The sequence below is a fragment of the Electrophorus electricus genome, chromosome 18, assembly GCF_041902795.1.
Source record: "Electrophorus electricus isolate QZ-2024a chromosome 18, ASM4190279v1, whole genome shotgun sequence".
Taxonomy (NCBI): domain Eukaryota; kingdom Metazoa; phylum Chordata; class Actinopteri; order Gymnotiformes; family Gymnotidae; genus Electrophorus; species Electrophorus electricus.
The window spans coordinates 9,295,591-9,312,128 of record NC_137514.1 but is presented as its reverse complement, the minus strand read 5'-3'; the positions used below and the strand labels follow the sequence as shown (position 1 = coordinate 9,312,128).

Here is a 16,538-nt window from a genome sequence, read left to right as displayed (position 1 = left end):
TGAAAATAGCTGTCTTATTTTTCATTAATATTTGATGAAATGATTATGCATTTTTTTTATCTGAAACTATTGCTGATGTTGAACTTTTGCTGAAATTATTGAGTAGCTTTTTTATATCACTGTATTTGATTTTCCTATCCATTTTATAGACCCAAAACAGTTGTCATGTAGACAAATTTATACAGCATGTATTTATGAAATAAAATATTAATCTTCATCAATTACAAGAGACTTTCAAGAGACAGTTTTTCACTGGGACGTGACACCTGAGAAAAAACTAGATTGTTTAACTAAAATCACATTTTATTTTATCTTGGTTATTTAAGAACTAAAATATGAAGATATTATCAGAAACTTTAAATAAACCAACCTGTGCAATATGCACTGGAAATGTCGGTGCATGAACAATTTGTATACATTTCAGAGCAATCGGTATCCTTGTTTTATTGCGTTATTATATACCAATGTTTATAAATAGCCACGTTTTTTAAGACATGCATGTATTTTGTCGGGTGTTTTCCCATAATTCGCATATACCGGAAATGTTCAGTGTGACAGGTCCTCATGTTTACATGGAGGTTGTAGGCTCACCCTCTTACGGTAGTCAAACGCATCATCTTTCAGGATTCAGGACCAGAACTTTCTAGACGTCAACCACGAGAAACCTGGTAGCGGACTCATGGCAAGCAATAGGTAGCCAACTAGTTCTACACTTTAAGAACCTTCTGTGTATTTATGTCAAAATGCTCTCCAGTTATCTGCTAATTAAACATTCTGATTGCAGGAGTTTTACTGACAATTTCATAGCCGAAGACCCAAAACGAGCTTTGGAGGTAAGTTAACGTTAGCTACTAACGTAAACTAGGTGTGGTAACCTAGCTACCAAGCATAGCTAGCTGGCTTGTTCCCTGAACTTATGTTAACATAGCAAACTAGCTGACTAACTAACCTAAGCTACCGATCTAATATTTTACAGGATAAACCGACCGACAAGCAAATGTCTTCTGTCTTTAGATTGCTACAAAGTACCATGCGCTAGCAAGCAAGCATATCTTTATCCAAATTTAATTAGCTAGCTAGCTGGCTAGATAACTGACATAAGTTTGGTAGGTTAGGTTAACAAACTGGTTCAATTAGGTTAAGTAAGATAGCAGGTAATCTGGTCATTTTATCTAATGTTAATTAGCTGGCTAATTATCTACGTTTAAACAAGAACTGTGTATCTTGAACAAAATTGTACGATAGCTAACCTAGGTATATTGTAGTTATTGGTTGTAGGTAGCTCGCGTTAGCTAGGAAGGTAACCTAAGCTAGCTAGCTAATTAACTAGAGGTAAGTAAATAACGCTAATTGTTTTCCAGTTTATTGTATTTATCCTGTCTAGATTATGTTTAGTGTATTAATGTAGTTAACCTAACCTAGCTAGCTAAGTAAACTTGGACAAAGCCAATAAGCTAAGTAGCTAGCTAACTAGAGAGTTAACCGCTAACGCTAGCTATAAACTTGAATTATCTTTCACAGACACCACGAAGGGTTTTGTATTTTATTTACAAGTCAGTTATTTGAGTAAGGTAAAGCGACCGTTTCAATTAACGTAGACCTAATACTCACTGTACTTAGACTTTTTGGCCAGTTTAGCTAGCCTTAGTGCTAAGTTACCATCATTCACTAGCTGTTACACCTGTGGCTAGATGGTAAGCTAGGTTAGTTTTTGTGTCTTTTCAGTAAGATAAGTGAATTTAAATATTAATGCAGTTTTTATTATAGCTTTACTTTAATATTTACTTTGCCAATAACAAGTTCCCGCGCTTTGTATTAATAGGAGCTCAATGTGGCTTTAGGCGAGGTATCGGACAATGCAGAGTGGCTCTGTCAGCGGGCTTACGCACACATACTGCTCAAAGACTACAACAGTAAGAACTTATGTTTTCTCTTTTTTAAACGGTGATTCCATGACAATGGCACCATGGCAGTTTTAGTTGCCTTAGAGCTTTCACACTTAAAAGTCAAAGAATGCAAAAGTTCCATTCAGTTGCATTCTGAAACTTGACGTGCTCTTTTATTAGTGCTGTTATTATACGAAACGCATCATCTTGTGTTTTGGATATGCATGTCTCTCTCTTTAATTGCTTCTGTTGTATGGCCTATATTATTCTGTATTCTTCATCGTCATTAACAAATCACTAGGTATCAGGTAATAGCCTAACCAATGTTTTTGTAATTATTAGGGGCAATTAATGATGCTATGAAAGCACAGCAGCTTCAGCCTGGTATGGTCAGTGCCTTCTTGAGAACAGGGTGAGTGCCAAATTTGCCTAGTACAACTTCAGACCACCTAAACTATGCCAGTTTATTCCAGGATGTCATTTAATACTTAATTTTGATTGTTCATTGACCAATCATTGTTGTGTAGCAATGATTTGCATTTTGCAGATAATCGCACAGTTTAGCCAACTGAATGATAGCATGAGCTGCAGTAGCCTGCAACTTTTAGTAAAGTAGTAACCTATGTTGTCTAAATTCAGGTCTTATGAGAGTTCTTCAAGCTTTTGCTTCAAGATGGAATGTAGTTCACAGAAAAAGATGCTTCATGCAGGCTCTTGTAACCACACTGCAAGAGTGTATTTTGCATCAGTGACATTGTACATACAATGTTCATTGTATATTTTTCCATTATATGTACACTTTTGTTCTCTTCCCAGAATTGCAGAATATTATCTCAATGACATTGCTGCGGCACACAAATCTTTTACAATTGGACAGGAGCTCGATGGTGAGTTATCAGTTGGGAACAAAAGGAACATCGGAACATAAAGGAACATTGCACACAGACTTCACCCATGTTTACTACCGGAGGCAAAACAACTTATAAAATTAAGGCCAAGTTGAATTGTTGGTGTCTTTTGTCCCTGTTATGCTAAAATGGATGCATTTCTAAAAACGTGTATATTTACTTATTTTACATATATTTATATTATGTTGCCGTGTTATGCAGTAATGACATTAATCACCTTAATGTATTACCTAGATTTTCCCATTTAGCATAATGCAAGGTTTGGAAAAGTACTATACATTTTTTATTTATTTATTATTTTTACCACCAGTGTATAGACATACATTTGAAAATAACTCTCCGAATTGCTTCAAAAGCTTTTCTCAATTCTGTTATTTTGCAGTTTTGATGTAATTTGTTTCTTACAGGTTCCAATGAATCCTTTGATATGTGGATCAAGATTTGTGAAGAGAAGATGGCAAGTAAGTTTAATCATCAGAAAAACAGGCTAAAATATCTTTCCTGACACTATTTTTTAGACTTTAGTTTTTAAATTATGGTTATTTTTTATGTTGTATAGCAGAGGTTTTAATCATCTTTACATATAATGAAGCTTGGACATTGGACATAGTTGATAAATCTACAGTGGCTGGTTTGGAAAAACTAAGAGTAGTCAAATTTATTGTGTAGTTGTCATTCCTTGGGCAAAAGGAGTGCCTTTCTCATAGTAATAAACTGGAGAAGTCAGTTTCAGTCATGGTCTAATTTCATAAGGTTCTAAAGTTCTGAGATTATAGATTGTATTTTCTCTTAAGTCTCCCAATTTAAGGAAACAAATGACAATGTAAACATATGTCATTAATGCAATGTCCATGGTAACATTAAAAAGTCTTGGAACCAACAGATGCTAAATTATGAAGGTCCAACAGTACTCTTAACGTAAAGCTGATTACATCCAATGGATGTAATCAACAAGAGATACAATAGGCACCATGCAGTTAGGGTTAAAGAGGAATGGGTTATAACAGTTGATGCTTTTGTGCTATTTTAGTGACTATTAATACATTTCCATGTAGCATATCTAGAGTGGCTGCAGGCCGCAGTGCCACAGTTATTATTCAACTGCTCATTTGGAGAGTAAAAACTGCAGTGTACAAGTAGTACACAAGGTTTTCAAAAACAGGACATTTTGTTCAGAAGGCATGTGGATCAGTTGTGCAAGCAGAGTTCTCTCACTGGAATTGTCTTGTATACATTTGTGTTTAATTCAATATTAACTACTAGTCTGCAATATCTTTTTGTTAAACTGAATATATTTTTAAAAACCTTGCTTCACTGAATGGTATGGTAAAACTGAGACTTCTCTTATGACTGCACTCTAAAGGGGTTTGTTGCTGGTCTTTGGGGGGGCGGAGGGGAGTGCAGTTGATCAGTCTAATCCTAACTCCTGTTCAGTTTTTTTGAGAAGTATGAGAAGTGAAGCAATTTAACAGCAGAGTATTAGGTAGAGTACAAATTAAAATGTTTTTAATTTATAGTTTATTACTTAGCATTATCCATTTCTTTCAGACACTGTTCTGTGTTCATGTCCTACTTTTGAACATCAATAAATTAGCGAACTTGAAGCTTGACATATAAGGATTTTTAAATAACTAGCATGTATGTAGACACATGTAGCTTTACAGAAAAATGTCTAACTACTTGAGCAAGTTTTCACAGGCAAAATCGTAGTGCTTTTCACTGAGACTTTCAGTGATGCACAACATGCCAGTTATTTATTCCTGCTGGTGATATGGGGGTAGGGGGTGTATCTTGTAGTCCTTATGTACAAATTTACATTTACATTTTCAGCATTTAGCAGACACTGTTATCCAGAGTGATTTTACAAAAGTACTTTGTCATCTTGAAATGCAGCTGTTGATATATTCCCACACCATCACAGATCACTTTGTAGTTTGATCAAGCTGCATGTTTCTGATGATAAATTCAGAATCTGGGGTGTTCTCTCAGTGGGATGTAGATTTTCCGAGTGAGTCTAATTAAACAATAAAGTGTTGCTGTCTTCTCAAAACATTTAATTTTGCCCAATAGACATTGTGTACACGTGTATTCAATGTACACATATATTCAATGACCGCTGCATTGATTAAATGCATTTCAGTTCGCACAGTCTCTGAGTCTGGCTATTCTTAGACACGGCATACTCAGTTGAATGCCTCAGGGCAACAAACAACTGCTAATGCAGTGATGTGCAGCAACACTGTTGAACCTGCCACCAGCAGACGCTTGATGGTTTTATCTAGAAGCCATTATCGGTTGTTAGCACGGGGCTGTGCGTGCTATGCTGGGAGCGGCGCAGGCGTTATTTTGGAAAACGCTGTTGCCGTTCGCCTCTTTCGAGATGCTTTAAGAATCAAGCAGCGTGCTAAAAGAGACTGCTAAAATCTGCTGGCACTTCCCATACAAAGTGCCCGTTGCTCGCATTCCGAGGTCGAATTAGTGCAGATTTCTCATTAGGGGCTCCCATTAAGACCGTTCGGCTAATGATTGTCATATTATCAAGCACTACATCATTGGCGGTAAGCATTCGTGACATGGAGTGTCTGAGGTTGATTGTGCCCTCCCCCCCTTGAGTGTATGGGATATTGTAGAGGGTTACACATCCCTTTCATGTCATAAGTGACATTTACCATCTGTCTCCTCTTTGGCTGTTTTATTTCCTCTGTTTTTCCCCTCCCCCCAGCAGCCTCTGACTCTTTTATATAGATCTAAGCCGGATATCCACAGGGATTTTTCTCCTCCATTTTTTATTTATTTTATTTTTTTTAAAATTTTTTTGCTCCCCTTCGTACCCCATTCTTTTGAAATGCGACCTCATTTTAGGCACCGTTAATGCACTCTCGGATGCTCGCGAGCTCTGTCTCGTACTGTTTATGAAAATATTTAATAATTTATGAGACATAACAGCTTAATACTGGGGGAAAAAGACCTCTTAGGCTCATATTTATGCTGGTGAGGAATGCGCTCTGAATGGCAAACAGCTCTCAGACTCTGAAAGGGTGGGCGTAAAGGTATGGCAAGAACAGTTCGAAAGGCTGTTAAGACTTGCCATAAACAGATTCAAACGTATTAAAGCAACTGTACAGTGTTAAACCGAGTTGCAATTTGAAGGTGGTTTTTTTTTTTAGCTCTTTCAGAAAGATGGGTGGTAGTTTAGATCAGGAAGTATGGTTTCTGCATGCCTTCCTGCAGCTGTTCCATTATCATGCACATGACATGGGTCGATGGTTGGTTATTATTTAATAGCAAAGTCAAATTTGCATTGACTTCATTGGGCCATCTAAACAAATGTGCATTAATTTGTTGCAAGACAAACAAATATTATTTATAAGAATTGTGAGTTTTGCATTTAACTTTCATTCACTAACCTAATTATCACCTGTGTTCTTTTTGATTCAATATAACAGCACAGAACCAAAATGGATCCTCAAAATTGGTATGTTGGCTTTCTACATCTTCCATTTGAATTACATGAGAGTGAAATATCCAGTGCTAGCGCACGTGCGTGCAACAATCAGAATTGCACCCTATTCAAGTAGGATTTTGTTCACGATGTCATCCTGTCAACTCCTGCCTATTGTCTGTGATCGTTATATGAAAATCCTCACAGAATTATTAAATCAGTTTATTATTTCTGTTATTCCCCCAATCTATGTTCCCTGCCCTGTTTCTCCCAAGTTTGATTTTCTGAATCAATAGCAAACAGTGTAGCATCAGCCCTCAGGGGTGCCGGAGCACTCAAAGGACGCTCCCAGTGCTCCTGTTCAAAGAAATAATGATTATTTCTTTTTGCCCATTTGGGGGCACTGTTGCTCACGTTATCTTTCAACCAGCTCTGTGGAAAATTAGATGCAAGATGAAAAATTATTTTTGGTGGGTTTTACTGATTTGTGCTGTGTTTGTCTCTCCCCTCCCCTGCCCCCCTGGAATTCACAAACACTGAAATGTACCTTAACTTCATTAGCAAACTGCAGCCCCACATGTCAAGTAAGTGCGATAGAATTACTGGCTCATGTATTGTGATACCACATAATGCTCTGTAATGCCAAGGAGCACATTAGATCCAAATGTCAAATGAATATTCTATGAGTATGCTTGGAAAAACTGGCTGTTTGGAATAACCCACTGTGATGCTAAATCTGTAGTGGTTAGCTTTGTGGAGCTCATGTTGTTTTCCTTTGTCCCTTCAGACATGACTGGTACCAGACAGAATCTGAAGTCACTGTCACCATAATGGTAAAAAATGCCAAGAAGGAGGATGTTAGCGTCACCATTGAAGAGAAGCAGGTATCTCTGATTTTTTGTTTGTTTGTTTGTTTGTCTTTGTTTTGGGAACTATATCTGGGAGCATTTTTTTGTTTGTTTGTTTTTGTTTTAAATCCCCACTTTTTCCATCCTAAATCTTAGTGTCAGCAAATGGTGTTACAAATTGACATTGATTAGTTAGGCTGTACAATGTAGAAGTATTGAGAGATTCATCGATTCGTGTCATGTTCAGTTGCTTTTGAATGTGGTATCTTTATTTGTAACAACTGAAAGAACATTTCCTTAGCTCTTCCTTCAGTGTGATGTCTAGATGGAAGCAAGTGATTTCCCCAGAACTTTAAGCATGTTTAATCAAGCCCTGGCTGGGTTGGGGCATTCTGTTCCAAATCTGTGACTGCAGAGGCCTGGACAGGCATTCCATGCATGGTAACAGCCAGTGCCCAGTGCCACCATGTGCAATTACATGTACATGCTCACAGTCTTCATATTAACAAAGAGGAGGAGAGAATAAAAAGCTCAACATTTATGAAAATCCCAGCTTAGCTTCTTTTCCAACATCTGTCTCATCCCTCTTGCTGTAATACAACAAAAAAAAGCAAAGGAAATCAAAGTACTGCCCTGTTGTTTGATGTGGTTTCTATAAATTAATTATGGAAAATGTGAGTTTTGTGTCATAATTTGGTTGCAAATGAGATGGAGATGAGAGAAAATATGGATGCGGCTCTACCAGGGGAATCTGCCCGGGGGCTGTTTTCCTGACTCCCACCGGGATCTCCCGGCAGCCCATGCGGCCATAATGAGGGGGCCTTGCCGGCTCCCCGGCAGCGGCCCGCCTGTACTGCGCCTTCCTCTGTGACACACTCCAGCTCTGTGTAATGGAGAGAGGGACGCGGAGACGAGGCTCACAGTTGGGGGGGGGGGGCCCTCAAAGCAGTGCTGCAGGAGGGGTTTGAGTGCCCTGACGCCAGCGCTTCCTTCTGTCCTCTCCTCCCAATGCCAGACGTGATTCCAGGCATTGAGCACCAAACCCACCCGGCTTTTGTCCTTAGAATGGGGGTTTGAGCCTTGCCACGAATATTTGCAGTACTTTAATCTGTAGCCATAGCTGCCTCTGCAAGGCTAGGACTATTAGACGTGTGAAGATGACAAGAATTTGTCAATATTGGCCATGGGTAATTGGCAGGGTGTTAATTGAATGTTTATATAAAGGCTTCTGTCTGGCTTCTATAAGCATGCTGATCTATAAATCACTGGCGCACCTTATTTGCCTCTAAAGTAGTATATAAAATAGCTCTACACTCTCTGGAAGGAAAAAACATATGATTTTTGGGGTTTTTTGTTTTTTTCTTTCTCCACAGCTGAAGGCAGTGGTAAAGCTTCCTTCTGGACAGGATTACTGCCTATATATCCACCTTCTACACTCTGTGGTTCCTGAACACAGCACTTACAGGGTCCTGTCCACTAAGGTCAGTTTTAAATAAGTACAGCTCTTCCTCTAAAAACAATTGATTAATTAAAAATTAAGCATATTCACAGTACTACTTTGTCAACCTGGGTCTAAATGTACTGTATTCCAGCTCGGTTGGATGCATTTTCAGCAGCTGCCTGGCAAAGGCAAGTGCGAGATAGCAGCAAAGGAGTGAGAACTTGAGTGGATACCAGCAGACTCTTACAGACCATTATAGTCTGGCTGCTGTTAACGAGTTAACTTAATTGCCTTGTATTTGGGTTGGTCGTCTCAGAAAGAGTTCACATGCTGGTAATGAGAGGGCATCATAGTTCTCGCAAGCTCACTCACACATGTGAATGTCAGGCTTTTTACTTTAATGAACTGAACAAATGTGCTATTTGCCATAAGCTATGCACATCATGTCATTAGCTAAATGTCAATTATGGGCAGTTGCAGATTTCACACTTTAACATAAATAAATAAGTGGCACGCAAACCTGCTTGGGCATCTGTGCAACCGCGGAGGTTTTGCATGACTTCATCCCTCGGTTTGTTAGCAGAGTAACCAGCTGAGTAAAGGGCAATTGCCATAAAAGGGTTGCGGGTGTAGAATTGGTGAGTAGACCTGTGATCAGTATGTAAGGGGGTTGCAGGTAACATTTGGTGCATGCCATTACAGTCAGGGCTCTTTGCTTAGTTGGGAAGGAACATGCAAGCAAGTGGACCTACCCATCAATATAGCAATATCACTAGGACCAAGGATGTGATTTGTACCTTGGCATCTGATGTATTAGGAGAGGCAGAGGCATCCAGAGTTTTAGGAGTTTTTTATGTTGGCTGTTTTACAAGTCTTATCTGTGTTATTCACTTTTCCACACTGATGCATCTGGTTTGCAAATTAGAGTTCAACTATATTTGGATTATACGATACTATGGAGATATTTCTTTAATACCAGTCAAGTCTTCACCTAATAAAATGCATCAAGTCTGCTTAAACGGTTTATCAAAGGACAAGTTTTGATCTCAGTACTCTTGAGCTATCGTTATTTTGATGATAAAATTATTATTTAGAAGAAAAATGTTTTTTAGTGCATTTCTGGGATGCCATGAAAAGCCTGTTGATCTTGTGTGAATCTGACCTAGCAATCATTTAAAGAATGAAAGTTTGTTTACTTATTACATTAAACTCTAATGTGCATTACAATAATGATTAAGTTCTAAATTTATGCACAGGGAAGAAACTGGGGCTCTCCAATGTATTGCTTGTGGAATAATATATTTTCACAGCCTTTGTGATGCTGATCTCACAGAAGGTTACAATACTTAACTCAACCTTCTAACAGTAGACTTTTTAATGGCTGTAAACATCCTGACCATTCTCAAACATTACAAAAGAGTGGCATGGTATTTACTTGATACAATAAATATCTAATACAGACTAGTTCTTAACCCTGTCAAATCGAGTTCACAAGTGTTTTGATATGTAGCAAGGCATAAACCATTTCATTGCAAGTTATACTGTGTATGACTAAGTATGTGACAAACAAACCAAACTTGAACCTTGAAAGGCATATCGTAATCACAATGTAGTAAAATGATTGCAATAGACTTTTTTTTCTTCCCAAACTTTGGCTTCATATCACATTACATTAACTAGGTTTAGCTCATTCTCCTGGCTCAAAACGTTTTACTTGAGCATGTCATCTTATCATAACATCTGGGACTTGCTTGTCCTAGCCATGTTCTTTAACATTTCTTGAAGAGGTTGGGCTAATTGACAAATCTTTGGCTAAACAGGAGGTGTTAAACTTCATTTGCACTGCTTTCAAGCACTTCGTAAATATGCATTGTCACATCAATAGATATCACTATCACCTCTAAGCTAAACAATGCCATATTATTGGTTTGGATCATGTATTTTAGCTAAATAGCGCCATATTATTGATTAAGATCATATCTAAGCTAAATAATGTTCTATTGATTTGGATTACATGTCTAAGATGAGTAGTGCCATATTATTGATTTACATCTTTATCCACAGCATTTGTGCTTGCCATGTCTCTAATTGAAGGTTTGATTTCTTGCTGTTTTGTGTATTTGTTGTTTTTAGTCATGCCTTCAAGCAAGCAGATTTACATCTCTCTGTACGTTCTCACTTGGCAACAGGCTTAACATATACCCCCTAGTGACGGAACATAAATTAGTAAATAGGCATCAGAATGTTTAGCCCAGAGGGCATAAGGTGCAGAATGTTTTATAATACAAGTTCTAAATCATTTTGGTATTGTGCAAATTTTAAAATGATTGACGTATAATTCCAGTGCCAGTCTTATGCAACTACATTTCTCATGTCTGTTAATCACTGCACTTTTGTCTCCTAATCTAAGGGAAATTAAACAATTGCCAGTAAGCATGGCATTTGTCAGCTCTCTTGTATCCAAGAGCCTTGTTATGTTCTGCTCCTAAAAGATCATGAGCAGCACTTTCATCTCTCCCTTCTCCCACCTTCATTGGCCAGCACTCCCTCCTCCCCCTGAGCTTTCGCATGGGTCAGTGGCATCAACAGCTTTTACCAAAATCAAACTGCCTCGACCCCCCCCCCCCTCTTTTTTTTTGCTCAGTCTTCAGTGAACAGTGTGTCTTTTAATCATACTGAGCTCTTTTACCAGTGGAGTTTTTTCCCCTGTTCACTGTGTTGCCTATGACTGCTAGTCTTGGTTCTGGGGCCAGTGTGGGGAAAAACATATGATTGCGCTGTGGTAGAGCAAACATGTTCCAGGTTCCTGCATGTGGTGAGTCAGTGGGAGGGCTCTCGTGGGCCTGTTAAATCTGACCCCACCAGACTTGTCCAGTCAGCTTCACCAAAGCAGTGATTTCCTTTGCACCCTGGACCTTGCACCATGGCAACAGTGGAAAGACGTGCATACCACGGCCTGTCTGTGTAGGGGCACTGTAACAAGAGCTCTATTTAAACACAAGGCAGAGAGCAGGGAGGGAGGGACAGATCTGCTTCTTTGGGAGACTCCTGGCAGTCGGTTGACACCCTCCCCTCACCCCCAACACACAGACTACTCACTCACACACTCTCTCACTCGTTTGCGAGCGCATACGTAGCGCTCCTCGTTGCTGGTCTGAAGCCCTCACAAAGCTCCAATTGTTCCGGGGTCCACTGGGCTCCTCTGGAGCACCTGGACTTGGAAAAGGCACTAGCATGGCCCGAGTGCTCAGCACCAACCTGCCAGCATCAGACCTGGCCTGCTCACACACATCCTGCATCCTCATCCACTTCATGCTTTCACCTGAGTGCATTATGTTTGTAGCCATTTGTCGACTATAACCGCTGCCTTTTTGTTTTTCAGCTGCTTTTTAAAAACCAGTTATGAATTTGGTTTCCTGACTATTTCTGATAATGGAGCACATTTGTAAAATGGATGGTTAGAATAGGATGAATAATTTGTTTTTATTCTACACCAAACATTGTAATATAGAACAAAGCTGTTTTAATGAAAGATGCTATTAAAGGTTAGTGGTATCTTGTGCAGGACTACGTCAACCCATGTACCCTGTGGTTCTTCTTATTCTTCAATATAAAAAAAAGCCACAGTATAATGCACACCAGGGCCAAATAACCCAGCCAAGCAACCAGTCATCAGACCTTCTGGTGACTAATGTATTACACCTTTGAAGGTGTATACCACATACTTGGTACATGGGAATGCCAGAGACTGTGAATATAGAGAGCACACTGGCTACAAGTAGCAGACTTTGGAGCTCATCTAGGGTTTGTGCGTAGTAAACAATGAATGATGCCAACAATTTATGGATGGATAAATGTAGGGGTACCAGCCAAAGTAATCCCCCAACCCCCTCTACTTGCAAGCATCTTGAGTAGGGTTTTCCCTCTCACTCCAACATGGCCTCAAATGAAATGTCAACATGGAAGCCTGAGTAGGCAAATAATAGGGTTTTTTTTCTCTTGGAAAAGCAAGAGTCTGAAGTAAGAAGTGAATTAGAATGTCAAAGTCTGGAACTTTGCGCTTAATCTTGTTAATGCCAGCATACATTTTTGTGTGACTTTCTGCGATTTCTCACACGTGTGTTTCAGGAGGTTACTTGGAGGCATTCATCGAGATCAGGATAAACAAATCAACCCACTTTATTGTTCCCTCTTCCTTCTCGAAGCCTTTAAGTTAACTGTTATCTTTGCAGAAGACTTGACGAGCTTGACCTCTGTGACCTACTTAACCCCTCAGAAAAGCTCTTGTACCCTGCTCTCACCCCCCACAGGGTGAGGGCTGCCTGACCTTGCTTTCCATGCCTGTCGGGATGTCTGGAATGCAGGAACCAATTACTAGCTGCCTTATTGCATGGGATAGATGGGAATATAGTGGAATAGGGGCCATGATCTGAAATGCTGCAGCCCTGGCGAGTCGTTTCCTATGCAAACAAATAAGCATCTCTTTTTAATTTCCATGCCCATCACCTTCTGCAGCTTTATTTAGTTGTCTGTCTGTCTGTCTGTGTCTGTCTGTCTGTCTGTCTGTCTCTGTCTGTCTGTCTGTCTGCATTCCTCATAATTCACAGCCACTGTGCTGTTCTGGTCATCATTGTAGCATGTGTTGTTAAATACACCTCCCCCCTTCCCTTTTTTGCATCATTGTGAGCTTAAGAAGCTCAGGCGCAGAAGCGTGATATGCCAGGGGATAGCCACCGGCTCGTCTAAAGTCTGTGACAGTGACAGTGACAGGCAGGGAGGGGTGGGTTTTTTTTTGTTTTGTTTTTTTTTTGTTTTTTGTTTTTTTAAGGTGGCATGGCAGGTTTTTCCTGCCACCCCTCAGGGACCTAATGACACTGTCAGGCAGCCCAGTGCCTGTCAGGAGCCTCAACCTTTGCACCATGCCTGTCACACCCACCTTACACCAAATAGATGTGGGATGAAAATTCATGTTTTATAGCCAAGAGAGGAAGCAAGAGAGGGTGGGGACAGTGCTGGACCCCACAAGTTATCAGCCACCACATGATGGTAATCACTCAAAACTAAGGAAAAAGCAGGAGAGGTGTAAAAATGTTCGCACTGTAGGGAGCCGGCAGTGCCTCCTTCAAGTGCACTCTTTCTCCCAGGAGCTGTCATTCCATCATATTGCGTTCATGTCTCAATTTCCTGCTCTGTCCTTTCACACATTTTTGTCCTCGCCGACTGTGATTATGCAGACGGGTTTAATTTATGGTACTCTTGCATCCTCTGAAATCAATATTTAAGGCCCTTTGATGCTTCAGCTGTGCCAGTGGCACTGACTTCAATTTAGTCCCATTTATATTTCTGTTCTGTCCTAAAGGATAAGTGCTTGATGATTATGCCATTGTACCAGGCTACTGTAAGTGTCTGTCTTGATCAGGCAGAATTGACTGCTGAATTGCTTGGAAAGAGATGAGTATATGTAAGGGCTTTTACTAAGAGATTTAACTGAGATTTTCCTTTCACCATAACCATTTTATGAGACCAAACAACCACCCTCATCCTCTGGCCCGAACCCTATATGACCTCACTCCCCATGGCTCTCTTCCAGACATCAGCGTTATGGCTCCACCTAACCTTCGTGAAACATTCGCTATTGGGGGAACTCTGAAAGACAACCTTAAATTGTGCTGCCATCCAAACCATCCCACAGTTCCACATCCCGCCTTTGTGGGCTTAGTGAAAATGGGGCGTTTCCATGCTCATGTACCCTGCTACTGTTTAGAAATAGTCTGTGTCAGATTGCTCATTGTCTCTTTCTGCCCCCACCCCCAACCTCCCCTCAGGTTGAGATTAAGATGAAGAAGACAGAAGCCATCCGGTGGGAGAAGCTGGAAGGGGAAGGTATCCTTCCTGATGTGAAGCACTTCTCTCACTCTCAGAGTCAGTATCAAAAGCACATATTTGTTCTTCGCAAACAAAACCAGGGCTGGCAATTTCCCACATGTGATTTATGCCAGCTCTTCTTTCTAAGGCTGATGTGCCCCACCCTTGCTCTCCTGATTTTTGTCTGTCTCGGTCCTTCTTGTTTCAGACCAGTACCCGTCCTCCTCCCACTACACTCGCAATTGGGACAAGCTGGTGGGTGATATTAAGGAGGAGGAGAAAAATGAGAAGCTGGAGGGAGATGCAGCACTGAACAAACTCTTCCAGCAGATCTACTCCGATGGCTCTGACGAGGTCAAGCGAGCCATGAACAAGTCTTTTGTAAGTAGTCAACTCGATTGCAGAAAGCCTTTTAGCAGGTAGCCTTGGGTACTTATGTGCTGTAGCATTCTTAATGCCTGAATATGTGGTCCATAGCAGGTTTACAGGAATGTTTTAATGACGCACTTGCAAGCTCTGTCCCAGCATTTTACTACATTCACCCTTCAGACCAAATTAATAAGATTTAATGAACATTGAATTAAAAGTAATGAGCATATTTTTGATCTCTTGGGAGGTTTTGTTCGCCTTCCCTTGGGGAAGTAAAATTTAATTTGCATGGTAGTCCAGTTCCATCACACTTTTTTGCTTTATTTATGGAAAATGCTCATGCTTTTGTTCAAAGAGTATTTTGTGGAACTTGAAGTGCTGTCTCATTACACATGACAATTGTGGCATGCTAATCTTGAGTTTTAGCTTCAAAACCTTCCCTTGAATGCTCAAAGCAGGGACTTCCTTTCTAACGTCAACTGTAGGTTGCTGATTTTTATTTATTTATTTTTTTATCACATCACAACTCAATCTCTGCACAGACGGAATCAGGAGGCACTGTCCTCAGTACCAACTGGACAGATGTTGGCAAACGGAAAATAGACGTGAATCCCCCTGATGATATGGAATGGAAGCCATATTGAAGGATTCCCAGATTATTCAACTGGTGCAACACACTTTCGTCACCACCACACAGGCCCTGTCCTTCCCTCCATATTGTCCACCCTGTGTCACTCACAATTGGCCAGTCTCTCAGACCCAACAGCACTAGTTTAAACTAATACAAACCACTTAAATATTTTACATGGATGCAATTTGAGTGTCAGAGTAACCTATGTTAATGAGAAAATGAATGGAGAATCACCACTGGTACTGAAGGTTAGTCTAGTACTCAGTTTCATCTGGGTCTGAGAACCTGTCCCTAAGTGTTTTAGAAATACCACACCTGCTCCTGTGAACACTTTTTCTTGGCATGTTTAATCTGTGGCGAGAGACTGGCTGCATTTTGAGCATCTCGTACATAACAGATGTATTTAAGATCTTTAAAAAAATCTTTTAACTGTGTTCAGTCTTCTGTTCAGTGATTTGAGAGCTTGAATACATTCTCACTTGTCAAGCACCTGTGCCTCAAGATACATTTTAATAATTTGTATGATGTATTCAAGGGATCATGCTTTCTTGAATATGATTACACACATTGTAAATAAATTTTTCTTGGTCTTGAAACTGCATCTCTGCTGTCTTCCATCTTTTGTGATGGTTTGATAAGCCGATAACCTCTTCCAGCACAAAAGTGAAGTACTTTCGTGAACATGTAATGGAAAGCTTCCTGAAGATTCATGCAGTATTTGGCTCTTGGAGCAGCTGGCTTCATTTGTCTGTTTTATTGATTTATTTTTATTTTTTCCTCCCAACTTAAGTTGTGCAAGTGAGCACACTATTATTTACTTGACTCTTCAGTGCCCTTTAGAGAAGGGATGGTGTCAGCATCAAGCTGTTAAAAGACCAAGAGATGCACTCACACTATAGTTATGTACTGTAAACATTTCATATCACTCTACAGAGATGAACAGCTTGAGGGGGGGGGGGGGGGTAAAAACTCTTTGATAATGGGTTAAGTGATAAATTCACAACACATTTCATCTCCGAAGCTGATCAAACAGGGAAGCTTTATGGCTCCAGTTTAAACTCAACAGTCATTTTCTCCCTCGCTTAAAGCTCCTCCAGCAGACATCAAAAGGAGCTCAGCCATTTGCATTATGGGTAAACTTGCACCAT

At 40.1% G+C, this 16,538-nt stretch overlaps 1 protein-coding gene across 1 annotated transcript; it reads left to right on the top strand.

The window, feature by feature from the left end:
- The first annotated feature begins 550 nt into the window (after positions 1-550).
- sugt1 (SGT1 homolog, MIS12 kinetochore complex assembly cochaperone) lies at positions 551-15,991 on the top strand. Its single transcript, XM_027011786.3, has 13 exons — positions 551-693; positions 785-833; positions 1,823-1,913; positions 2,229-2,298; positions 2,703-2,773; positions 3,202-3,255; positions 6,241-6,269; positions 6,798-6,820; positions 7,024-7,120; positions 8,458-8,565; positions 14,351-14,447; positions 14,599-14,771; positions 15,302-15,991. The coding sequence occupies exons 1-13, from the start codon at positions 680-682 to the stop codon at positions 15,401-15,403; spliced, it is 978 nt and encodes a 325-aa protein (XP_026867587.2). The 5' UTR covers positions 551-679; the 3' UTR covers positions 15,404-15,991.
- The last annotated feature ends 547 nt before the right edge of the window (positions 15,992-16,538 follow it).

Bases quoted from the DNA above. Each gene is read 5' to 3' on its own strand.
- sugt1 (XM_027011786.3), top strand. The intron at 2,774-3,201 runs GTGAGTTATCAG...TGTTTCTTACAG, and splicing joins AATTGGACAGGAGCTCGATG to GTTCCAATGAATCCTTTGAT. The intron at 8,566-14,350 runs GTCAGTTTTAAA...ACCTCCCCTCAG, and splicing joins ACAGGGTCCTGTCCACTAAG to GTTGAGATTAAGATGAAGAA.